This window comes from Anomaloglossus baeobatrachus, chromosome 4, assembly GCF_048569485.1.
Source record: "Anomaloglossus baeobatrachus isolate aAnoBae1 chromosome 4, aAnoBae1.hap1, whole genome shotgun sequence".
NCBI classification, from domain to species: domain Eukaryota; kingdom Metazoa; phylum Chordata; class Amphibia; order Anura; family Aromobatidae; genus Anomaloglossus; species Anomaloglossus baeobatrachus.
The window spans coordinates 108,411,530-108,437,868 of record NC_134356.1 but is presented as its reverse complement, the minus strand read 5'-3'; the positions used below and the strand labels follow the sequence as shown (position 1 = coordinate 108,437,868).

General features: G+C 48.4%; 1 protein-coding gene across 3 annotated transcripts in view; it reads left to right on the top strand.

The window, feature by feature from the left end:
* KCNIP1 (potassium voltage-gated channel interacting protein 1) overlaps positions 1–26,339 on the top strand; it is a 916,677-nt gene that overhangs the window by 838,158 nt on the left and 52,180 nt on the right. For all 3 annotated transcript variants that reach the window (XM_075342297.1, XM_075342298.1, XM_075342296.1), the window contains one exon: positions 18,468–18,575. In XM_075342297.1, coding sequence (XP_075198412.1) covers positions 18,468–18,575 — 108 coding nt within the window. The remainder of the gene's footprint in view (positions 1–18,467; positions 18,576–26,339) is intronic.

The window sequence follows — 26,339 nt, the reverse complement described above, 5'->3', positions numbered from 1 at the left end:
TCCTAAACGTGGCTATTGGACTTTTGTATAGTCCCACTAGTGCAAAGATATTTGCAGCACGTCTGCCTGCATTGCACACTCCAACTGATAGTCACTAAGCCATTATACTAGCAAACACTCAGTGTACCTAGTGGCATCCTAAACGTGGCTATTGGACTTTTGTCTAGTCCCACTAGTGCAAAGACATTTGCAGCACATCTGCCTGCATTGCACACTCCAACTCATTATAACTAAGCCATTATACTAGCAAACACTGAGCGTACCTAGTGGCATCCTAAACGTGGCTATTGGACTTTTGTCTAGTCCCACTAGTGCAAAGACATTTGCAGCACGTCTGCCTGCATTGCACACTCCAACTCATTATAACTAAGCCATTATACTAGCAAACACTCAGTGTACCTAGTGGCATCCTAAACGTGGCTATTGGACTTTTGTATAGTCCCACTAGTGCAAAGATATTTGCAGCACGTCTGCCTTCATTGCACACTCCAACTCATTATAACTAAGCCATTATACTAGCAATTTATGCTGCCAGTTTAAGGGCCGTAGTTGCATTGTCAGGGATATTTATTCTTTATTATTTTGCTGTTAATAAAGCTAGACCACCGCTGCAATCTACACCACCTCTCAATTTTTACTACCACATTTTCAGTGCACAATCTTGTCGCAATCAACATGAGTGGCAAAATGACAGATGCTGGTGGAAAGGGGAAGAGGCGTGGTGGAAAAGGAAAAAAAGGTTTTGTCCGTGGGGAAGGTGGCAAAGCTCCATTATCATCTGCTGAAGATAGACCATCTACCAGCAAAAGTAAGATGTCTACTACTTACCGTGGACAATCCGATGTGCTCCCTTTTTTACGGACACGAACAACAGGAACAAAGGTAGATGATGGCCAAAAAAGGAAAATGCTTGAATGGATCTCAAGTGGTCCAACAAGTGCCCTCTCAGCCACTTCAAGTACCGCATCCAAAAAACAGCAGTCCTCTGAGTTGTCATCCCAATCAAACTTGCTTTCTCCCAGCTCTGAAGTCTCCATCAGCCCTGCACAGTATGGTGGAACTGAGATGGCTGAGTCTGCAGAGCTGTTCAGTCACACTATAGCCTGGGAATCAGAGGTCTGCTCTCAAGCTACAGTGAGTACAGAACAGGAAATGGTCTGCAGTGATGCCCAGAACCTTTGTGACTCTGATTCAGGCCGTGAGGACCAAGTTTCTGAGCATAATGTTGACCTTTTGTCACAAACTGTAACACCTGTGGTTATAGACAATGAGGAACATACTGATGAAGATGAGACGCAGATACCCGATTGGGATGACAACTTAAATATTCGGTCAGGGCAAGAAGAGGCTCGGTCTGAGGGGGAGGGGAGTGCAAACACAACAATTGATGATGAAGTTCTAGATCCCACCTACTGTCAACCCACAGTCAGGCACTCGAGGAGGTCAACAGAGGTGGTGGAGGAGGATGCAACTGATGACGAAGTTACCTTGCGCCTTCCTGGATAGAGTCGGAGTACTGGTAGCACGTCTACAACTGCATCCTCAGCCACCACTCTGCCTCTGAGCACTAGTCGGGGTGGATCAACAGGTCGCATGCCCTCTAAGCCTTGCCTAGCCTGGTCCTTTTTTGACATAGCAAAAGATCGCCCAAATTATGTGATCTGTAAAATTTGTCATGGTTCTATTAGTAGAGGTCAAAACCTCAGCAGTTTGACAACTTCTTCCATGAATCGTCACATGAATAAATATCATATGTCCCGGTGGGAAGCTCACCTTGCTGCAATGCGGCCTAGCGGAGCGAACCATCCACCGCCTGCCCCTTCCAGTGCATCTGTGCGCTCTTCATCTTCTAGGACTGTGGGGACAGCTGTCACACCTGTTTTTCCACGCACAACTTCCACCACTGTAACCGCAACAGGCAGTTTGCTTGGTAGGTCGTCAGTTGGTTTGGAAGGGGAAACAAGTGAGTGTGTACAGCTCTCTCAGACATCGATAGCACCAACGTTGGATGAAGGCAACATCATGTCTCCGCCTGCACTTTCCTCACAAACCTGCATTTTTCCAGGGACACCCTACTCAACACCGTCTACACACAGCAGCCAGATCTCTGTCCCTCAGATGTGGTCAAATAAAAGGCCACTTCCTGCGACCCATGACAAAGCTAAGAGGTTGACTCTATCCCTCTGTAAGCTCTTGGCTACCAAAATGCTGCCTTTCCGCCTAGTGGACACACAGGATTTTAGAGACCTTATGTCTGTCGCTGTGCCCCAGTACCAGATGCCTAGTCGCCACTACTTCTCTAAGAAAGGTGTGCCCGCGCTACACCAGCATGTCGCACACAACATCACCGCTTCCTTGAGAAACTGTGTGTGAACGGGTGGATTTCACCACCGATACTTGGACCAGTAAGCATGGACAGGGACGTTACATGTCGCTGACTGGGCACTGGGTAACTATGGTGATAGATGTTGAAGGGTCTGCTGCACAATTCTTGCCATCCCCACGACTTGTGTGTCAATCCTCTGTCTGTCCAAGTTCCGCCACTGCTTCTGCCTCCTCCACCTCATCTGGGTCCTCCACCTCCGCCCCAAGCCTGCCTGGTCAGGCCACCAGCGTTTTCACTGCGCAGAAGGAATCACGCACGCCTCATTACTATGCTGGCAGCAGAGCGCAACGGCATCAGGCGGTCTTTAGCTTGACATGTCTTGGGAATAAGAGTCACACAGCAGATGAGTTGTGGGCAGCTCTGGAGACTGAGTTTAATAAATGGTTGTCTCCGCTCAACCTGCAGCCTGGTAAGGCCGTGTGCGACAATGCTGCAAACCTGGGTGCGGCCCTTCGCCTGGGCAAGGTGACACACGTGCCTTGTATGGCTCACGTGTTGAACCTTGTTGTCCAGCAATTCTTAACACACTATCCCGGCCTAGATGGCCTTCTGAACAGGGCACGAAAACTGTCTGCTCCCTTCCGCCGTTCAAGCGCCGCAGCTGAGCGACTTGCATCGCTCCAGAAGTCTTTCGGCCTGCCGGTTCATCGCCTGAAATGCGATGTGGCGACACGCTGGAATTCAACTCTCCACATGTTACAGCGACTGTGGCAGCACCGCCGAGCCCTGGTGCAATACGTCATGACGTATAGCCTGGGTTAACGAGATGCAGAGGTGGGGCAGATCACCCTTATGGAGTGGTCTCAGATCAAGGACCTATGCACCCTTCTGCACAGTTTCGACATGGCGACGAATATGTTTAGCGCTGACAATGCCATTATCAGCATGACAATTCCAGTCATTTACATGCTGGAGCACACGCTAAACACTATTCGGAGTCAGGGGGTGGGACAACAGGAAGGGGAGGAACTACAGGAGGAGTCATATGCGCAAGGGACAACAACATCACCAAGGTCCAGACGTTCATCATCACCAACACGGCAGGCATGGGACCATGGGGGACAGGGATCAACAAGGGCGCATGGTAGCAGGCTAAATGTTGAGGAAGGTGCAGGAAAACATGAAGAAATGGAGGACGAACTGTCCATGGACATGGAAGACTCAGCGGATGAGGGAGACCTTGGTCAAATTTCTGTTGAAAGAGGTTGGGGGGAGATGTTAGAGGAAGAAAGAACGGGTAGCACCTCTATGCCGCAAACACAGCGTGGACTTGGTCCGCATGGCTGCGCAAGACACATGAGTGCCTTCTTGTTGCACTACCTCCAACATGACCCTCATATTGTCAAAATTAGAAGTGATGATGACTACTGGATTGCCACACTATTAGATCTCTGGTACAAGTCCAAATTTTGTGACATAATTCCAGCCATAGAAAGGGACGCATGTATGCAGGACTATCAGCAGAAGCGGTTACTCGATCTTAGCTCGGCTTTTCCACCAAACAACCGTGCAGGTGCAGGGAATGATTCTCCCAGTTGTAACTTGCCAAACATGGGACGGTCTCGTCATCTTCAACAGTCTACACGTACCAGTAGGACCGTATCTGGTGCTGGTAACAGCAATTTTATGGAATCTTTTCAGAATTTTTTTAGACCCTCCTTTGCAAGATCACCAGAGACAACAAGTCTCACACATAGTCAACGGCTGGAGAGGATGATACAGGAGTATCTGCAAATGAACATCAATGCCATGACTTTGCAAATGGAGCCTTGCTCATTTTGGGCTTCAAATCTAGAAAAATGGCCAGAGCTATCCAGTTACGCCTTGGAGATTTTGTCGTGTCCAGCTGCCAGCGTTGTCTCTGAACGTGTCTTCAGTGCTGCTGGGTGTGTGCTGACAGATAAGCGCACGCGTCTGTCCAGTGACAATGTGGACAGACTGACGTTCATCAAAATGAACAAGTCATGGATCCAGAAGGAATTTACTACCCCTGTGTCATCCTGGGGAGAGTAAATGCTTGTGGATTTGGAATGTGCTTGATGCAAATCAAAACATCCTGTTTGCAACTAGGGCACAAGTGCTGTCCCTGATAGGGTGTCTGTGTGGCCCAATTTTTGGAAAAAAGGGAGACTCCGCTTGGAGTAACCCTTGCTTACATTGTTTTTAAAAGAAGCCAAGATGAACAGAGCTGGGATCAGGAAAGACTTTGCTACCTACCCCGGTGTCATCCTGGGGACGGTTAAGAATAGCGTATTTTTGAATGTGCTTGATGCAAATCTAGCTGTGAATTGTACAACTGGGGCACAACTGCTGCCACTGAAGGGGTGGGTGTGTGTGGGGCCCAATTTTTGGAAAAAAGGAAGACTCCGCTTGGAGTAACCCCTGCTTACATTGTTTTCAAAAGAAGCCAAGATGAACAAGTCATGGTTCAGGAAAGACTTTGCTACCTACCCCGGTGTCATCCTGGGGACGGTTAAGAATAGCGTATTTTTGAATGTGCTTGATGCAAATCTAGCTGTGAATTGTACAACTGGGGCACAACTGCTGCAACTGAAGGGGTGGGTGTGTGTGGGGCCCAATTTTTGGAAAAAAGGAAGACTCCGCTTGGAGTAACCCTTGCTTACATTGTTTTTAAAAGAAGCCAAGATGAACAAGTCATGGTTCAGGAAAGACTTTGCTACCTACCCCGGTGTCATCCTGGGGACGGTTAAGAATAGCGTATTTTTGAATGTGCTTGATGCAAATCAAAACATCCTGTTTGCAACTAGGGCACAAATGCTGCCACTGATAAGGTGTCTGTGTGGCCCAATTTTTGGAAAAAAAGGGAGACTCCGCTTGGAGTAACCCTTGCTTGCTGTGTTTTTTAAAAATGATCCAAGATGAACAGAGCTGGGATCAGGAAAGACTTTGCTACCTACCCCGGTGTCATCCTGGGGACGGTTAAGTATGGCGTATTTTTGAATGTGCTCGATGCAAATCTACCTGTGAAGTGTACAACTGGGTCACAAGTGCTGCCACTGAAGGGGTGAGTGTCTGTGTGGCCCAATTTTTGGAAAAAAGCGAGACTCCGCTTGGAGTCACCTTGCGGTGTTTTACATGATTTTAGAAGGGCGTGCCATGCCTATATCTGTGTCTCCTCTTTTTCCTTGTCCTGCTCTTTTGTTTTCGCATGAGTATATGTCCTTGTCACTTTCCCATGTGTTTGTGTTGTGTTGTGAGTTGTTTTTCACCTTTTGGACACCTTTGAGGGTGTTTTCTAGGTGTTTTTCTGTGTTTGTGATTGCCTGCCATTGTTTCCTATGCGGTTCGAGTTCGGTTCGTCGAACGTTCGACGAACCGAACTCGAACGGGACCTCCGTTCGGCGAACCGACCTCGAGCCAAACCGGGACCGGTTCGCTCATCTCTAGTCATGACCCAATGTTATAAACTTTTTGAAGCATCTGTGAGTTTATGATGCTCACCACACCTAGTTAATTTCTCCCAAAGTTTCCAAAATGAGGTCACTTGTGGGAAATCCACTGTTTAGGCACATCAGGGATTCTGCAAATGCAGCATGCTGACCACTATTTACTTCAGCTAATTTTTCACTCTAAAAGTCAAATGGCACTCCTTCCCTTCTGAGCCCTGCTAAGCACAAAAACAGTAGTTGTCCACCACATATGCAGTATTGACATACTCAGGAGAAATTGCTCAACAAATTACATGATAGATTTTATTTTGTTACCCTTGTGAAGATTAAAAACTTGAGGCTAAACCAACATTTTTATGGGAAAATTTGATATATTATTTTTACGACTCAATGTTATTAAATTCTGTGAAGCACCTTGGGGTTGAAGGTGCTACTGCTAACCACACGTAAAAAATATATTCCTTGAGGAGTCTAAGGCGGGCTTTACACGCTGCGACATCGCTAGCAATTGCTAGCGATGTCCAGCGCGATAGCACCCGTCCTCGTCACACATTCGATATCTAGTGATTGCTGCTGTAGCGAACATTATCTCTACGGCAGCTTACACACACATACCTGGTCGGCGACGTCGCTGTGACTGCCAAACAATCCCTCCTTAAAGGGGGAGGTGCGTTCGACGTCACCGCGATGTCACTAAGCGGCCGGCCAACAGAAGCGGAGGGGCGGAGATGAACGGGACATAACATTCTGCCCACCTTCTTCCTTATGCATTACCGGTGGACGTAGGTAAGGAGATGTTTGTCGTTCCTGCGGTTTCACACACAGCGATGTGTGGTGCTGCAGGAACGACAAACAACATCGTATCTGCAGCAGTAACAACATTATGGAAATGAACGACGTGACACAGATCAGCGATATTTTACGCTTTTGCGCTCGTTCATTGTCACACCTAGGATTTACACATTGCGATGTCGCTACCGGCGCCGGATATGCGTCACTAATGACGTGACCCCGACGATATATCGGTAGCGATGTCGCAACATGTAAAGCACGCCTAATTTCCAAAATGGGGTTACTTGTAGCACGTTTCCACTGTTTAGGCACCTCAGAAACTCTACAAATGCAAAATGGCATCTGCTATCATGTCTAGCTGATTTTGCTTTTCAAAAGCCAAATGGTCTTCATTCCCTTCTAATCCCTGCCATAGGCCCAAACAGTAGTTTTTCACCACATTCAGTATCGTTGTACTCAGAGAAATATCAGAAGAATTTATGGGGTACATTTATTTCTGTTACCCTTGTGAAAAAGCAAAATTTAGGGCTAAAGCAACATTTTTGTGGGAAAAAGTTCAATTTTCATTTTTCCTTCCATATTGCTTTAATTCCTGTGAAGCACTTAAAGGGTTAGGAAACTTATTGAATGGGTTTTTTTAGTATTTTGAGGGGTGCAGTTTTTATAGGGTCAGTTTTGACTATTTTTCTGCAATATAGTCCTCTCAAAGTTGTTTCAAATGTGAAGCAGTCCCTTAAAAATTGGTTTTGTCAATTCTGTTGGAAAAACGAGAAATTGCTGATAAACGTTTAACCCTTCTAACTTCCTAACAAAAAAATATGTTTAAAAAATGATAGTTATGTAAAGTAGACCTGTGGGAAATGTTATTTATTAATTATTTTATATGACATAACTTTAGTTTACGGGCATGAAAATTAAAAGTGAGAAAATTGCTAAATTTTTAACATTTTCTCCAAATTTTCAATATTTTCACAAATATACACAAAAAATATCATCATAAATTTACAAATTTACCACTAACATGAAGTACAATATGTCACGAAAAAAACAATCTTCAAATTACTGGGATCTATTGAAGTGTTCCCTAGGTATTACCTCATAAAGTGACAGAATTGTACAATTTGTCCTGGTCAGGCATGTCCACCTTCCTGACTAGGCTGTTTGGTGAAGGGGTGAAATAAAGCTGCTTTGTTTTTCATACTTTGTGGTATTTGGCTTTCTCAAAACTTTATTGATATTCTCATGTGGTTTTTATGTGTTTTGGCAGCAGAAATGCAGTAAAATGCATATGTGTATTTTATCTGCATTTTTTCTGCATCTGATGAAAGCCTTTGGGGAAAATCTGCACATAAAACTCAGTGTACCCTCAAAAGAAATTGACATGTTGTGGATTTGAAACACGCACCGCAGGTCAGTTTACGCTGAGTAAAACAAAGCACAGTGGGCATGAGATTTCTTTTTTTTTTTCAAATCAGTTAAACTTTATTGCATAGTCCGAGCATAACACTTTACAGTCTCACAATTTTTCTCTTTAAGAACATACAATTCATGCCTATATTCTGAACAAAATGCGGAAAGAAAAACATTAGCTCCTTTAGTGAAATGGGCCAGCAAAGATCCTGCTGCCATATCCAGAGACATTAGATGACCTTTGTACCAGTTGACCTTAATGCCTTAATACTGCACATTGTAAATTAATTAAAAATTGTAAGGCTCTTATAAGAATATGAATGAATCTTCCGCTTATATCGATATATTGTAAATCCCTTAAATTTAAGACCGGCAATAGTCTAAGAGACACAATCAATAGAAATAGCAAGCAATGCAAGAGTAAAGCGGGCTTTACACGCTACGACATCGCTTAAGTGATCTCGTTGGGGTCACGGAATTTGTGACGCACATCCGGTCGCTTTAGCGATGCCGTTGCGTGTGACACCTATGAGCGAATTTGCATCTTCGCAAAAACGTGCAAAATCGCTCATCGGTGACATGGGGGTCCATTCTCAAATATCATCACTGCAGCAGTAACGAAGTTGTGCCTCGTTCCTGCGGCAGCACACATCGCTCTGTGTGACACCGCAGGAACGAGGAACCTCACCTTACCTGCGTCCCGGCCACAATGCGGAAGGAAGGAGGTGGGCGGGATGTTACGTCACGCTCATCTCCGCCCCTTCGCTTCTATTGGGCGGCGGTTCAGTGACGCTGCTGTGACGCTGAACGAACTGCCCCCTTAGAAAGGAGGCGGTTCGCCGATCACAGCGACGTCGCAGAGAAGGTAAGTCCATGTGACTGGTCCGGGCGATGTGCAACACGGACAGCGATTTGCCAGTGTCGCACAACCGATGGGGGCGGGTACACACGCTGGCGATATCGGTACCGATATCGCAGTGTGTAAAGCGGCCTTTAGAGAGCACCCATGACGTGTTCTTTTGTCCAGGAACAATTTAGAGAACATGTGACTATTAGTCCTAATGCTAGCCACAGATGAGATATTGAAAATTTGTACCCATTTTATAAAACTGGGCCAAAACCAAATCTACTCAAAAAAGCCTACAGGTATCTCCATTCCACTAAGTTGAAAGCTTTGACCTGATAAATAAAAAACAGTTTTCAAGAATTTTACCACTTTCTATCGTAGCAAAAAAGAAAAACCCTTTATCAAATGGGAAAGTTGTTGGCCTGATGCACTCTTCTTGCAAACTGTTACAAAATTTTTATATCCTCACAGACTGAACAAGAATAATTGTATCATTCTCAACACTGAATTTGTAAACAGTTTCTATAGACATGTTACAGAAATGCAAATTGTGAATAAAATGAATACTTTTTTAAAATGACTCGATTTTTTCACTATTGAGTATGAGCACCATGCACAAAAATACACTCACATACCTTAGCATGTTATCAATGAAATTGTTTTTTTTTTTTTTTAAACATATTTTATTTGATGTCAGCAAGCACATATCATCAACAAGAGAACATGTTGTTACATTCCATAAAATTTCTCCGGATCGTACAATGCTTCTGTTACATCATTTTCTTTTTCATTGGCACAACAATTTCATCTCCATAGAATTATCTTAACAATAATTTACTTTAACTTAACAAACTAACATATTTGTTCAATTCAGTTGGTCCTTTGGATGCTCCCTATCTTCAGTGTCCCTAGTGTCCCTGCAGTGTCTTCCACACAATACCAAGACGTGTGTTCAAATGCTTTAATTAACTGGGTGATTTCCGTCTGTGTGAAGCTTTGCTCAATAAATGTTCTCCACTTTTTGAAGAATCTTTTAGTGGACTTCTCCTTATGTTTCTCCGAATCCAGTTTGTCGTACATCATTATTGTTTTTAGGGTATCAACTATTTCTGTATTTCTCGGTGTCTGTCTTATCAGCCAATTCCTAAGTAGGCATTTCTTGACTACAAGCAATATTACGTGTATTACATCTGGAATGTGAGCACTTGCTTTGTCAGTTTCCATAGGGGCTTCTATACAGTGAAACAAACAGGCCTGAGGGGTGACGGGTATAACTAATTTCCAAATCCTCAATATGTACGCCGCCGCTTCCTCCCATACCCCCCTCACCTGTGGGCATTCCCATATGCAGTGAAACAGTTTTGCTTTATGGAGTCCACATTTAGGGCAATGGTCCAAGAAATGCACTGGTGAGCTGCTATGTGGTATATTAAAGGCGTATGTTGCGTTGTGTACTAGCTTAAATTGCATCTCCCTCCATTGTTCATTTATCATTACTTTCTTAACAGATTCCAACCCCCTTAGAGTTTTATCATAGATGTCCGGATCGCCTAGAGCAGTCTCCCAGGTTTTAAATATTTGCTCTTTCCAGGGGCCCTGTACTTGATCTCTCAATCGTTGGTATATGATCGAAAGGGATTCATGTTCCGCTCCCTGACCAATCAATACATCAAAACTCCCCTTCTCAGCCTTCCCGACCTCTTTTACCACTGATGTGTAATGTGTTGTTATTTGTAAATATTGTAGGTAATGGTGATTTTCCATGTTAAATTTTTCCGATACCTCCGCCCAGCTCAGAACTCTCCCCTCCTCTGTTTTCAGTAAATCACTCAACCTCCGTATCCCCCTCTGCTTCCATCCTTGAAATAATTTGTTTTGAGACCCTTGAATAAAATTTGGATCCTCCCACAACGGGGTAAATTTTGAAAGACAATAAGGGAGTCTATACATTTTTCTCAGTGCTCTCCAGGCCCCCACCGTGTCCTTTATTAAACAGCTCTGTTTCACGTACGTTGGTATTTTATCTAGCTTCATATGTAATACCGCTACCAAGTTAAAAGGGCTTGTTAGCTCCCTCTCCAGCTGAACGTTAGATAAGAAGGTTGTCCCATTGATCCAGTCTTTTATATGTCTGGCAAGGGCCGCTAAGTTGTACAATCTAATCATGGGCATTTGTACCCCTCCGTCTTTTTTCTGTAGACACAGCTTTGAGTAGGATACTCTTGGTCTCTTTCCCTGCCATAAAAATTTTACAAACGCTTTTTGCAACTTGTTGATATCGGTGTGTTTCAGCAGTAAGGGAATAGTTTGTAGAGGATACAGCAAGCGGGAGAAGCTGATCATCTTTATCAGATGTGCTCTGCCAAACAGGGACAGGGAAAGATTTTTCCACCTGTCTAGCGCTTTAGTTATTTTTTCAATTAGGTGTGGATAGTTAAGTCTATATAATGACATTGAGTCTGACTATTTTAATTCCTAAATAAGTGATGTAGTGGGGGGCTATGGCTACTTCTATTCCCTCACCTTGCCTATTTCCCAGGGGTGTCAAATATAGAATCTGACTTTTACTGATATTTATCCTGTAGCCTGAAAAGGAGCCAAAGTACGCTAGTTTGTCTATTACCTTCTTCAGATGGTTGTCTGGGTCTGACATAAATAAAAGCATATCGTCTGCAAAGTAGAATAGTTTTATCTCACTATTCCCCACCTTGATTCCTGAGAAATCTTCTGATTTTATTAAGTATTGGGCTAGTGGTTCAAGGGCCAAGTCAAACAGATGAGGGGACAGGGGGCACCCCTGCCTAGTCCCCTTCTGTAGCTGAAAAGATTTTGACAGAAAGCCCATTGTGGAAATTCTAGCTTCAGGCGTAGCGTAAAGTGCCTCCATATAGTTCCGAAAAGTACCCATTATGCCAAATTTATCTAATACTAGCCCTAACCAATGCCAATTTACATTGTCAAAGGCCTTTTCCGCATCTAAGGCCAATAACGCAGGGTTCCCCTTTATCAGGCCCGGTCTTTTTGTTCCATCTAGTAGCGCCAACACTGTGCAAATGTTGAATACTGCTGACCTATTTTTAACGAACCCCACTTGATGTGGTCCTACTATCGATGGGAGGATCAATGCTAGCCGGTCTGCCAGGATTTTAGAGATTATTTTAATGTCTTGATTTATCAGCGATATGGGCCTGTATGATGAAGGGTCCGAGGGGTCTTTTCCTTGTTTGTGTATTACCTTTATATACGCCATATGGCCAGACTGTAGTAGAATTTTATTTTGGAGAGTGTAGTTGAAAACTTTTACTAAAGTGGGCATAACATCTTCCTGTAGTATTTTATAAAATTCCCCCGTCATTCCATCGGGGCCTGGGGCCTTGTTATTTTTAAGGTTTTTCACAACTGTTCTCACTTCCTCCTCGTTTATTGGGGCATTTAACATTTCCCTGTCCGATTCCGTAATTGTGGGTAATGACAGATTGTTTAGATAGATGCCTCCTTCTGTGTCATTTGCTGGCCCTTGTTCATATAGTTTTTTGTAGAATTCTCCAAATATGTCGACTTTCTTTGGGTCATTGTGGCTAGCCCCAGATGGGTCCCTCAAATGAGTTATGGATGTTAAAGGAGTTATTCCCTTTGCCATTCGTGCCAGAAGCGAACCTGCCTTGTTCCCGAATCTATAATAATGTGATGCAATTCTCTGGCCCGTCATCCTCTCTGCCCTGTCCACCCACAAGTCAAATTCTGCTTTCTCTTTTATCCACTTGTTCCTATTACCAATAGATGGATTATTAATGTAGTTTGTGTATGCTTCTCTGGTCCTTCTGCTGGCTTCAGTGTATGCTTTAGTTGTTTTGTTTCGCAATGCTTTCACATATCCCATTATTCTTCCCCTTAGTACTGCCTTAGCTGCGTCCCAGTATAAATGGGACTTCTCCTCATGCGCCTTATTATCCCATGTATATTCCTGCCACCACATTTTCACCAGTTTTTGGAAGTTCTCGTCCTGGGCTAAGTGTGAAGGGAATCTCCACAGTATGTCTGTTCCTTTGGGGTAGGTTTCTTCTAGGTCTAGGAGTAATGGGGCGTGATCTGATATCACCAGATCTTGTATGTCAATCCTCCTCATTTTGTTGAGTAGACCCTGTGTTAGTAGAAAATAATCTATTCTGGACCATGTGCTATGGACGTGGGAGAAATGAGTGTACTCTCGGTCTGCCGGGTGTGAGTTTCGCCAAGCATCTATTACGTTAGTATGTTCTGAGAATAGATTCAGCACCCTGTCATGTGTCCTGGCTACCATGCGTTTGTGTCCTGTGCCCGACCTATCTTCTCTGACGTTCATTACCGTATTAAGATCCTCTCCTATTATTATGTTCCTCTCAGGGTCCTCCAAAACCTGCCTCTCCAACTCCTGGAAGAAAATCTTATTACTCTCATTTGGTGCATATACATTATAGATTTTGAGTTGTCCACATGGGGTATCAAGCAAAGCTTTTTGTATTCTCCCATCTCCATCATTTTCCTGTGTTATTACCTTACAATTTGCCTGCTTATGGAGTAGTATTAACACACCTGCTTTATTATTTTGGGCTGAGGATCCCATCACTTCTCCCACCCACATTTTGCACATTCTGGTGAAGTCCTGATTTTTCAAATGGGTCTCCTGAAGTAGAGCAATGTCTACTTTAAGCTTCTTTAAGTGCCTCAATATCATTCGTCTTTTGTGTGGCGACTGCAGGCCTTTAACGTTCCATGACACAATTCGCATCCTTATATATTACTTGAAATCTTACTTCTTATCCTATCTTAACTAAAACCTTCTTAAAACCTGTCCACCGTGTCTCTCTCTGGTGGTGCAAAAAAAAAAAAAAGTCAATTAAACCAAGAAAATAACACCGCTATCCTATATCCTTTATAGGAAAACACAGTTGCGGACTTCACTTTTTTCCCGCATGTATGTAGGGACTCCTACTGATCCCTCTTTCGCTCCTCAAAATATGTTCGCTTTCTTGAGCTTCCACACTTCACTTAAAGGCGTGCTAAACATAGCTTCAGAAATATATACAAGTATCCCCAAGCCCTGAGGACTGAAAGTAGGTTGAACCTCGACCCAGTATATAGAGGCTCATTCCCAGGAGAGATGAAGGAAAAGAAAAGCAAGAAAAAGGAAACAAGAGGAAGAAAGGAGGGAAGAATGGAGGAGGGGTCCAGAGGATGGTTATGGGAAGGAGAAGGGTTGTGAATGGAGGAGGTGTGAATGGGATGGGGGAGTTGATTGGGACGGATGGGATGGGAAGTAGTTTGTGGGTGGGAGAAAGTGTGTAGTCGGAGGGGGCAGGAGAGGGTTTGTTTGTGGGTGGCAGAGGGGGTATGGGTGGGAGGGGGTGGAAAGTAGTTTCTGGGTGGGGGAGTGTAGTTGGAGGGAGTGGGAGGGGAGTGTGGGTATGGGGGTAGAGGGAGGCAGTTATGTGTTGGAGAGGGATGCGTTTGGGTGATGGGATAATAACAGGGTTGGGCAAGACAGGGAAAGAAGAAGGACAGAGGAAGAAAGAAAAAGAAGAGAAAAAAAAAGAAAGGGAAAAGCGGGGGTATGGAGAGGGACTGTGGGTGTCTGGGTTATGGTAGAGTTAACGCTTTCAGGCCCACATCATGAACTCCAGACCCCCATACAAATCCCCCTCCCCCATCGCTCCTTTACAAACAGCATCAATACTCCACATTAATCATCAGCAATTTTGCCCCTGTAAGGGATGTCCTCACCCCCTCTGGGGAGTAGCATCCCCACTCTTCGCCAGGGGTGACGATTTTGCAAACGTCTTGTCCACATAGCTTCTTGCCTGATCAGGGGCCGTGAATGTCTCTGTACCTCCTCCTGGGGCAAAGATTTTAAGGATGGCCGGGAATTGCAAAGCAAATTTTATCTTCTTTCTGAAAAGCTCTGTGCAGACATCGCTGAAGGCTCTTCTTTTCTTTGTGACCTCCGCTGAATAGTCACTGAATATCAGAATCTTATGTCCCCTTACCACCATGGGGGATGTCTTCTTCCGAAATGCTTGTAAGATGTTAGTTTTATCCACAAAGTTCAAATATCTGACAATCACTGGCCTGGGTCTTGGAGGTGTGTTTGCACTTGTGTGCTGGGCTGGGGGTCCCACTCTGTGTGCCCTTTCAGCCTTGAGTGTATCAGCAATTCCCGGAGCGTGAGGTATGTCCTCCATGCATATCCCCATTAGCTGGTGAGGGGTGATAGTTTCTGGGAGCCCGATGATTCTTAAGTTGTTTCGTCTGGAGCGATTCTCGAGATCATCAATTTTATCTGCAAGTTGCTGGTTCAGCCTGGTGACTTTTTGCAGCTCGGCCTGCACCTCTCCCAGCTCATCCTCTGCAGTGCTGAGTCTATTCTCCACTGTAGCCAGTCTTTCTGATTGCTGTGAGATGGCTTCCTGCATTTGCTTCAGGGCATCAGACACTGTCTGCTCCAGCATTTCCTGAAGCTTGGGGGTTAACATCTTTACCACCTCATCTGCTAGGGACTTGTAAGAAATGCTGAGACCTGCAGTGCTTATCTCCTGCTCACCCCCTCCCTCCTGCTGGGTAAGCTGATTACCAGGTTTATTGCTTTTCCTGGACTTGGTCACCTCAGGAGCCATTTTAGCATTAGGGTACCTTCACACTTAGCGATGCAGCAGCGATCCGACCAGCGATCTGACCTGGTCAGGATCGCTGCTGCATCGCTACATGGTCGCTGGTGAGCTGTCAAACAGGCAGATCTCACCAGCGACCAGTGAACAGCCCCCAGCCAGCAGCGACGTGCAAGCGACGCTGCGCTTGCACGGAGCTGCCGTCTGGAAGCTGCGGAGACTGGTAACTAAGGTAAACATCGGGTATGGTTACCCGATGTTTACATTAGTTACCAGCGCACAGCTGTGTGTGCAGGGAGCAGGGAGCCGCGCACACTGAGCGCTGGCTCCTTGCTCTCCTACCATAGCTACAGTACACATCGGGTTAATTAACCCGATGTGTAATGCAGCTACATGTTCAGAGAGCAGGGAGCCGCGCACACTGCTTAGCGCTGGCTCCTTGCTCTCCTAGCTGCTGTACACATCGGGTTAATTAACCCGATGTGTACAGCAGCTACATGTGCAGAGAGTCGGAGCCGGCAGCACAGGCAGCGTGAGAGCTGCAGAGGCTCGTAACTAAGGTAAATATCGGGTAACCACCTTGGTTACCCGATGTTTATCTTGGATACAGCTTACTTCAGCTGTCAGATGCCGGCTCCTGCTCGCTTCATTTGTCGCTCTCTCGCTGTCACACACAGCGATCTGTGTGTCACAGCGGGAGAGCGGCTTTGAAGAAAACGAACCAGGGCTGTGTGTAACGAGCAGCGATCTCGCAGCAGGGGCCAGATCGCTGCTCATTGTCACACACAGCGAGATCGCTAATGAGGTCACTGCTGCGTCACAAAAAGCGTGACTCAGCAGCGATCTCGGCAGCGAGCTCGCTGTGTGTGAAGCACCCCTTAGCCCAGCTGCTCCTTGGGGCTGGGGAAGATCCCTGTCCTGCCATCCTGTTCTTGTGTACATACCTCTCCATTATGTCTGAGGGGCATGCAAACTATCTTATCTCCTCTTTCCCACCTCTTATCAGCTGGTTTGTGTGCTTGGGACTGCAGGGGTCTTGATAAAGAAGCAGGAGCTCTTCTCACATGCTGCTTTCCATGGGAGCGCAGAACCCGGAAGTCATGAAATTGTTAATGGCTAACTGCAGAATGTTCTGTCATGCTGAATGAACTTGAAATTTATGAAGATCTGCTGCTAGTGGCCTGTTAACCTCTTAAATCGGTATGTGAAATACTGACAGCATGATTTAAAGTGCTATGGCATGGTTTGCACCATTCCACGCCTCCATTGGCGCCACTGGGACGTGATCACGGTGCGCCAATTTGTTGTTATGGTAGCGTGGGGTCAGATGAAGACCCCTGACGCTGCAATGACTCACTTCCTGTGAGAGCCGACAGAGCGCCGCTACTCACAGGAGATGAGCATTTCTGCTGATCAGAGATGCTGCTCTGATCAGCAGAAATGCACAGGTAATCAGACTGTGCAGTGCTAAAGTCCCCTAGGGGAACAGTAAAATAAATAAAACATTTTATAAAAAAGGCTTTAAAAAATATGAAAAAATAAAGAACTGAAAGTTTAAATCACCCCCTTTTTGTCTCATTGAAAAGAAAACAGTTCAAAAAATATAACAAAATACACATATTTGGTATCGCTGTATTCAGAAATGCCCAATCAAAATATAAAATCAATAATCTGATCGGTATATGGCGTGTCAAGAAAAAAATTCCAAATGCCAAAATTATGTTTTTTGGGTCACTGCAACATTTCATTAAAATGCAATAAAAGGCAATCAAAACAGCGCATCTACACAAAAAATTGTATAATTAAAAACGGCAACTCAATACTTAAAAAATAAGCAGTCACTGAACCCCAGATCCAGAAAAATGACAACACTACGGGTCTCGGAAAATGATGATAAAAGCGCTATTCTTTTTTTGAACAAATTTCTGAGTTTGTTTTCACCCCTTAGATAAAAATAAAAGTATACATGTTTGGTATCTATGAACTCATACCAACGTGGGCCATCATATGGAAAAAAAATCAATTTTACCATATAGTGAATGTGGTAAATAAAAGACCCCCAAAACAATCGTGTAATTGCACCGCACTTGGAATTTTTTCCCCATTTTCCAGTACACTGTATGGTACAATTAATGGATTAATTCAAAAGTGCAACTTATCCTGCAAAAAATAAGCCTTGATATGGCAAAAAAATATAAAAATTATGGCTTTTAGAAGAAGGGGAGGAGAAAACAAAAATCTAATATGGAAAATTGTCCGAGGTGAAAGGGTTAAAATGAAAAATCTCTAATTTGTTTGTTCCTCAGAGCCCATTTTCTATAGTATTGGACTTGCTTTTATAGGAAGTGGTTATCAGTAAAAGAAGTAAAATTATCAAGTTGCAGGTTCTCAGTTTCTATTGAAAATAATTGGACATCCTATGTAAAAGGTTAGGCGTTATATAGATGTTATGTTTCAGAAAATGTTATTGTGCAGCTAACCCTATAGCAGATTTCCAAACTCAGAAATATAATACTTCCCGTGATTCTCTCAGACCCACATAAAAATGCAATGGCTTGTAGTCTGAATGAAACAGTTTTGATTGCATTAACTCATCATTTTTAAGTTGAGAGAGTATCCCTTTCTACAATTTTTCTTTATTATAAAAACCCAACAAATAATTAATACTAGTGATGAGCGGGCGTGGTCAGCACTGCTCGATACTCGATTGGGCATCAGCATGATCGGTCGAAAATGTTGCGAGTGCTCGACATGCTCAACTCCCCTCCTGATTTTTCTCTCTCTTCCCATTTTCCATTTACCACTTTCGTGATGCTCAATACTCGTGTCGAGACCGTCCGTGCGTCCGTCCTGCTCATTTACAGTACCGAGCACCCAAGCATTTTAGTGCTTGCTCATCACTAATTAATACATCAATCATGCTTCAAAATGAAACGCTTTTGTTATTTCAATTCTCACGGTGTACTATTTTTTTCTTTCAGGACTTTGTAGCAGCTTTGTCAGTTTTGTTAAGAGGAAGTATTCATGAAAAGCTAAGGTGGACTTTCAATCTCTATGACTTAAACAAAGATGGATACATCAACAAAGAGGTGTGTATGCTAATACTTTATTATTCTTATGGGTGTCATGAATTTAGACATGCCAAGATAATTTTACTAATTGCAATTGCTAAACACTTCACTGTAGGCTCTTTAAGGTGTTTCAGCTCCTGTACTTTATTAGAAACCCTGGCAGGTAAAGTGAAAAACATTGATCAGGTCCTGTTGTGTGTTCCTAATATAAAATCATAAAGCTATTGAATAAAATAGATACTACTTAGCAGGGCCAGACTAGGAGTAAAAAGCAGCCCTGGCATGCAAATCAAAATAGCCCACATAGTAATACATCCTCCCCCATTGAAGTGCAATACAAGGTTCATTGAATATTGCTTTACATGGTCATGGCCCTCATCACTCCCTTAAAGGGGTTGTTTAGAAAGACGTGTGAATAGATCTGCAGTGCGCACCACTTCATTCACATGGGGTGCTTCAGATTCCTGGTTTGCGGGATTGTAGGGGTCCCAGCTGTCAAACCCCAGCGATTGGGAACTCATCTTTTATCCCAATGTCAGGGGCTAAATTCCAAACTTGACATAATCGCTTTAAACAGGTTGTTCAGGATTACATTTTTATATGTCCATCGGACTGCAGAGATAGAAATAATAAACCCATCAATAATGACACCTCACTAAGTCCAAGTGCCTCTGTGTCGCCCTGGGCAAGCCAGGGGACACAGGTCATCACACCACCACACCCTACATCCCAGTTAGGAACACCAAAGCTAAACTAAAATCCTTGTTGCCTTCCTCCAGAGGCTGATGTTCACACCAGGGGGTGGGCCAGGCGGTTGGCTCCGCCCACCGAGGAGTTCACAGCTCTGGAGGCGGGAAGAACCAGGCAGATTAGCTCAGGGGGAGCTAGAGTGAGGAGCTAAGTGGAGGAGTAAACAAGTAGTGAAGTGAAGGAAGTAAAGTGGTAAAGGAGGAAAGTAAGAGTGGTGACAGGAAAGAAAGTGTGAAAAGCCTGAAGTAGTCCAGCTGAGTGCAGGACAGGGTCAGCAAGGTCAGCAACGGCGGTGACTGTCTGGAGGGGGACCGTTTGGAAGTTCCTGGAAGGACCGCGGACGGGTAGTGGCCCGGCGGTCTGGAGCAGCGTACCAAAGGACAGTCAGCACCAGGGCAGGGGCCTCTCGGACCCCGGCAAGGCTAGGAGTCGCCAGAATTTGCCAAATCCGTCAGTGATGGGGACGCACATCCCCCAGCAACCAAGTCCCAATAGAAGGCAACAGCCCAACCATTGTAGGAGAAACACCGCCACCGCCAGGGCACCAGTTTCTCAGGGCCAGCGCCTGCGGGCAAAGAGTAGAGCTCCTCCGGTCCAGCTTGAAACCGGGGAGCGGGTTACCGGTGAGAACCCATCGCTACCAACACAGAAACAAAGGTGCAAGGAAAAGGGACATCACCGTCACCTACTGGGAGAGCAAGTGCAGCCGTCCGTGGGAACCATCTTTCCAGCCGTGTGGTTTACCGTAAAACTGTGTCAACGTCTCAGGCTGAGTGAGTACCACAGTGCCGCAAGGCACAGCGCTGCCCCCGCGTCCCTGCGCCCACCAGACCCTGCACCTCCCATCTCATCACCGGGCCCCGGGATCACCAAGCCCTACCCACGGAGGGGCAACGCAACACCTGGCTGCTCCGCATCACCATCCCCGGGATCCCCATATTGGGCAGCGGTGGTGAAATCACCACAACCGTGGGTGGCGTCACGGACAATAAACTATCCCCACACCCAACAAACCCCCTTTCACTCACGGGCGAGGAGTGCCGCTCGAGAACCCCCGTGATCCGGCCCACAACTCGAGCCACCACTGAGCAGCAGCCGCCGGACCCGAGCAGAAGGGGTGAGCGTAGTGTGCTGACACCCTCCTCCCCGCCCGCGACAACTTGGCGTCACGAACAGGATCTTACCGCTCTGCCGTCTGGTAGAGGTGCGCCTTAACGCCGGAGGTGTCCGGCAGAAAAATTTCGGAAGTCGCCATCTTTGGCGCGAAAAGTTCCCGCTCGAGCGTCTTCTCGAGTAGCAGAGGCGCGAAGGCCGAAACCCCGCCCCGAGAGAGGAGGGGCCGGAAAGAGCTAAGGGGGACGCGATGGCGGCTGGACGCATATAGCTGCAGCTATAAAAGCAGGGACGCCAGGACTCTGCAGACATACCGTTCCTGGAAGAAGAAGCCACCATGTGGATGCCGTCCCGCGACACCGTAGCCCCCGCGCCTGGATCCGTGGCGTGGGTGGAAATCCGAACCGCGCAGCTCTACCAACGGCTGCAGGTCAGGATGCAGCTCCTCATGGAGGAGTGGGAGACCGACATGGCGGACGTTGTAGCCACCGTGCGGAGACGCGAGGAGGAAGCGGAGAAAGGGAGGGTGAGTGACCCACGTCCCGATGCCCTAGAAGGGCCGGTCATCGCGGCTGCGGGGCCCGGTCCAAGCCCTCTCCCTCCGTTGCCTCCCTCGCCACCCGTCTCGGAGGCCGTGACCCCGCCATTAGGCCTGCTACCACTGCAACCGGTAGCAATACCCAGCGTCCCCGCCCAGGCAGACCGACCTGTAGCTGGAGCCCGCAGTAAACCGGAGGTGTTACCGTGGAAGATTCCGAAGGTTGAACCGGAGGCATCCCCTGAAAAATCCCCCGAGCACGAGCCGATGACCCGCTCCGAGCCGAAGGCCCAGCAGCGGAAAGCCCCTATGCCCATCCCCCACACCTCGGCTGAGGTAGCGCCGGGTTGTTGCTGCAAGGCAGCGCCCAAGGCCAAGACACCGCGGGACATGCCGCCCAGATTTTTGACAGTGGGCAACGTCCAGGATGTCCCGCGGGGCCCGACCCGCGCGCTGGCGCTGGCAGCAGCGCCGTATTGGGATAGGGAGCCAGTACCGCTGGGCCTGGAGATCGCGGAGAGGGAACGGAAGAAGGCCGAGCTGGTGGCCAGAGCGATAAGGGAGAAGGAGAATCTCCGCCAGGCCACGTTCCGTGTCCGGGGTCCGCTGTACGAGGGGCAGGTGAGGCGGTTTGATGTCCGCCGGGGCTACGGGTTTATCTATGAACTGGGCCTGGAGGCCGAGGTGTTTGTAGCCCGGCGGGATGTGAATGCCCACCTGCCTGAGGAGCATCACGGCCGCAACCTAATGCCGGGAGACATTGTTCAGTATACCCGACACTGCGGAGAGAGGGGGTGGTTTGCCCTGCATGTGAAGCTACGGGGCAGCCAGAAAAGCCGAGTGGGTCCGGCACCCCCTCCCTCGGATGAAGTTGAAGGCCTGGAGTAGGGCAGCGGATGCCCGCTGCACCGTCCCCGTTGGGACCATCACTGAGTTGCCTGTTGTTTAAAAGTTTAAAAAGTTTTGAAGAATGATAAGAAAATAATACCGAGTACCTCATCTGATTATCTGCGTGATTTGCAACCGGCTGGAGCCGGCACCGTTGTCCCCGTGGGGACAGTTTAAAAAGTTATTTTGCATGGGAACTATCCATGGACAAGCCCGTGAACTTGCAGGGCAACCACAAACGTTAGTGGCTTGTAAATAAGTTGTTTGCCGTTACCGTTTTCTGCAATGCCGCCTCCGGAGAGGCAGGTTGGAGGGAGGGCCCTCGGCAGAGCAGGCTGGGGCCCAGCCACCAAAGGAACCGGTGGCTACCCTCTGGAGGGGAAGGACAGATCCCGCTCGGGTAACTTGTGCTGGACTGTGGGTCAAGGGGTGCTGCCTGGGTTTTAGGGGCAGCATCAGGGCCAGGTTGCTTGGGTGGGAGAGAGCGGAAACCGTAACCGTAAACCGTTTGCAACGTTTAAGAAATGTGCCTCCCGTTCTGGGAAGCGTTATTAAAAATGTGAATATGTTATTTTACCCTGTTATCTTTTACAGAAAAATAAAACCGGTGTTGGACGGCAGCCCGCGGACGGTCTGCATTTTGGTAAGGGGGAATGTGTCGCCCTGGGCAAGCCAGGGGACACAGGTCATCACACCACCACACCCTACATCCCAGTTAGGAACACCAAAGCTAAACTAAAATCCTTGTTGCCTTCCTCCAGAGGCTGATGTTCACACCAGGGGGTGGGCCAGGCGGTTGGCTCCGCCCACCGAGGAGTTCACAGCTCTGGAGGCGGGAAGAACCAGGCAGATTAGCTCAGGGGGAGCTAGAGTGAGGAGCTAAGTGGAGGAGTAAACAAGTAGTGAAGTGAAGGAAGTAAAGTGGTAAAGGAGGAAAGTAAGAGTGGTGACAGGAAAGAAAGAGTGTGAAAAGCCTGAAGTAGTCCAGCTGAGTGCAGGACAGGGTCAGCAAGGTCAGCAACGGCGGTGACTGTCTGGAGGGGGACCATTTGGAAGTTCCTGGAAGGACCGCGGACGGGTAGTGGCCCGGCGGTCTGGAGCAGCGTACCAAAGGACAGTCAGCACCAGGGCAGGGGCCTCTCGGACCCCGGCAAGGCTAGGAGTCGCCAGAATTTGCCAAATCCATCAGTGATGGGGACGCAGATCCCCCAGCAACCAAGTCCCGATAGAAGGCAACAGCCCAACCATTGTAGGAGAAACACCGCCACCGCCAGGGCACCAGTTTCTCAGGGCCAGCGCCTGCGGGCAAAGAGTAGAGCTCCTCCGGTCCAGCTTGAAACCGGGGAGCGGGTTACCGGTGAGAACCCATCGCTACCAACACAGAAACAAAGGTGCAAGGAAAAGGGACATCACCGTCACCTACTGGGAGAGCAAGTGCAGCCGTCCGTGGGAACCGTCTTTCCAGCCGTGTGGTTTACCGTAAAACTGTGTCAACGTCTCAGGCTGAGTGAGTACCACAGTGCCGCAAGGCACAGCGCTGCCCCCGCATCCCTGCGCCCACCAGACCCTGCACCTCCCATCTTATCACCGTGCCCCGGGATCACCAACCCCTACCCACGGAGGGGCAACGCAACACCTGGCTGCTCCGCATCACCATCCCCGGGATCCCCATATTGGGCAGCGGTGGTGAAATCACCACAACCGTGGGTGGCGTCACGGACAATAAACTATCCCCACACCCAACAAACCCCCTTTCACTCACGGGCGAGGAGTGCCGCTCGAGAACCCCCGGGATCCGGCCCACAGCTCGAGCCACCACTGAGCAGCAGCCGCCGGACCCGAGCAGAAGGGGTGAGCGTAGTGTGCTGACACCCTCCTCCCCGCCCGCGACAACTTGGCGTCACGAACAGGATCTTACCGCTCTGCCGTCTGGTAGAGGTGCGCCTTGTTACCGCCGGAGGTGTCCGGCAGAAAAATTTCGGAAGTCGCCATCTTTGGCGCGAAAAGTTCCCGCTCGAGCGTCTTCTCGAGTAGCAGAGGCGCGAAGGCCGAAACCCCGCCCCGAGAGAGGAGGGGCCGGAAAGAGCTAAGGGGGACGCAATGGCGGCTGGACGCATGTAGCTGCAGCTATAAAAGCAGGGACGCCAGGACTCTGCAGACATACCGTTCCTGGAAGAAGAAGCCACCATGTGGATGCCGTCCCGCGACACCGTAGCCCCCGCGCCTGGATCCGTGGCGTGGGTGGAAATCCGAACCTCGCAGCTCTACCAACGGCTGCAGGTCAGGATGCAGCTCCTCATGGAGGAGTGGGAGACCGACATGGCGGACGTTGTAGCCACCGTGCGGAGACGCGAGGAGGAAGCGGAGAAAGGGAGGGTGAGTGACCCACGTCCCGATGCCCTGGAAGGGCCGGTCATCGCGGCTGCGGGGCCCGGTCCAAGCCCTCTCCCTCCGTTGCCTCCCTCGCCACCCGTCTCGGAGGCCGTGAACCCGCCATTAGGCCTGCTACCACTGCAACCGGTAGCAATACCCAGCGTCCCCGCCCAGGCGGACTGACCTGTAGCTGGAGCCCGCAGTAAACCGGAGGTGTTACCGTGGAAGATTCCGAAGGTTGAACCGGAGGCATTCCCTGAAAAATCCCCCGAGCACGAGCCGATGACCCGCTCCGAGCCGAAGGCCCAGCAGCGGAAAGCCCCTATGCCCATCCCCCACACCTCGGCTGAGGTAGCGCCGGGTTGTTGCTGCAAGGCAGCGCCCAAGGCTAAGACACCGCGGGACATGCCGCCCAGATTCCTGACAGTGGGCAACGTCCAGGATGTCCCGCGAGGCCCGACCCGCGCGCCGGCGCTGGCAGCAGCGCCGTATTGGGATAGGGAGCCGGTACCGCTGGGCCTGGAGATCGCGGAGAGGGAACGGAAGAAGGCCGAGCTGGTGGCCAGAGCGATAAGGGAGAAGGAGAATCTCCGCCAGGCCACGTTCCGTGTCCGGGGTCCGCTGTACGAGGGGCAGGTGAGGCGGTTTGATGTCCGCCGGGGCTACGGGTTTATCTATGAACCGGGCCTGGAGGCCGAGGTGTTTGTAGCCCGGCGGGATGTGAATGCCCACCTGCCTGAGGAGCATCCCGGCCGCAACCTAATGCCGGGAGACATTGTTCAGTATACCCGACACTGCGGAGAGAGGGGGTGGTTTGCCCTGGATGTGAAGCTACGAGGCAGCCAGGAAAGCCGAGTGGGTCCGGCACCCCCTCCCTCGGATGAAGTTGAAGGCCTGGAGTAGGGCAGCGGATGCCCGCTGCACCGTCCCCGTTGGGACCATCACTGAGTTGCCTGTTGTTTAAAAGTTTAAAAAGTTTGAAGAATGATAAGAAAATAATACCGAGTACCTCATCTGATTATCTGCGTGATTTGCAACCGGCTGGAGCCGGCACCGTTGTCCCCGTGGGGACCGTTTAAAAAGTTATTTTGCATGGGAACTATCCATGGACAATCCCGTGAACTTGCAGGGCAACCACAAACGTTAGTGGCTTGTAAATAAGTTGTTTGCCGTTACCGTTTTCCGCAATGCCGCCTCCGGAGAGGCAGGTTGGAGGGAGGGCCCTCGGCAGAGCAGGCTGGGGCCCAGCCACCAAAGGAACCGGTGGCTACCCTCTGGAGGGGAAGGACAGATCCCGCTCGGGTAACTTGTGCTGGACTGTGGGTCAAGGGGTGCTGCCTGGGTTTTAGGGGCAGCATCAGGGCCAGGCTGCTTGGGTGGGAGAGAGCGGAAACCGTAACCGTAAACCGTTTGCAACGTTTAAGAAATGTGCCTCCCGTTCTGGGAAGCGTTATTAAAAATGTGAATATGTTATTTTACCCTGTTATCTTTTACAGAAAAATAAAACCGGTGTTGGACAGCAGCCCGCGGACGGTCTGCATTTTGGTAAGGGGGAATGTGTCGCCCTGGGCAAGCCAGGGGACACAGGTCATCACACCACCACACCCTACATCCCAGTTAGGAACACCAAAGCTAAACTAAAATCCTTGTTGCCTTCCTCCAGAGGCTGATGTTCACACCAGGGGGTGGGCCAGGCGGTTGGCTCCGCCCACCGAGGAGTTCACAGCTCTGGAGGCGGGAAGAACCAGGCAGATTAGCTCAGGGGGAGCTAGAGTGAGGAGCTAAGTGGAGGAGTAAACAAGTAGTGAAGTGAAGGAAGTAAAGTGGTAAAGGAGGAAAGTAAGAGTGGTGACAGGAAAGAAAGAGTGTGAAAAGCCTGAAGTAGTCCAGCTGAGTGCAGGACAGGGTCAGCAAGGTCAGCAACGGCGGTGACTGTCTGGAGGGGGACCGTTTGGAAGTTCCTGGAAGGACCGCGGACGGGTAGTGGCCCGGCGGTCTGGAGCAGCGTACCAAAGGACAGTCAGCACCAGGGCAGGGGCCTCTCGGACCCCGGCAAGGCTAGGAGTCGCCAGAATTTGACAAATCCGTCAGTGAAGGGGACGCAGATCCCCCAGCAACCA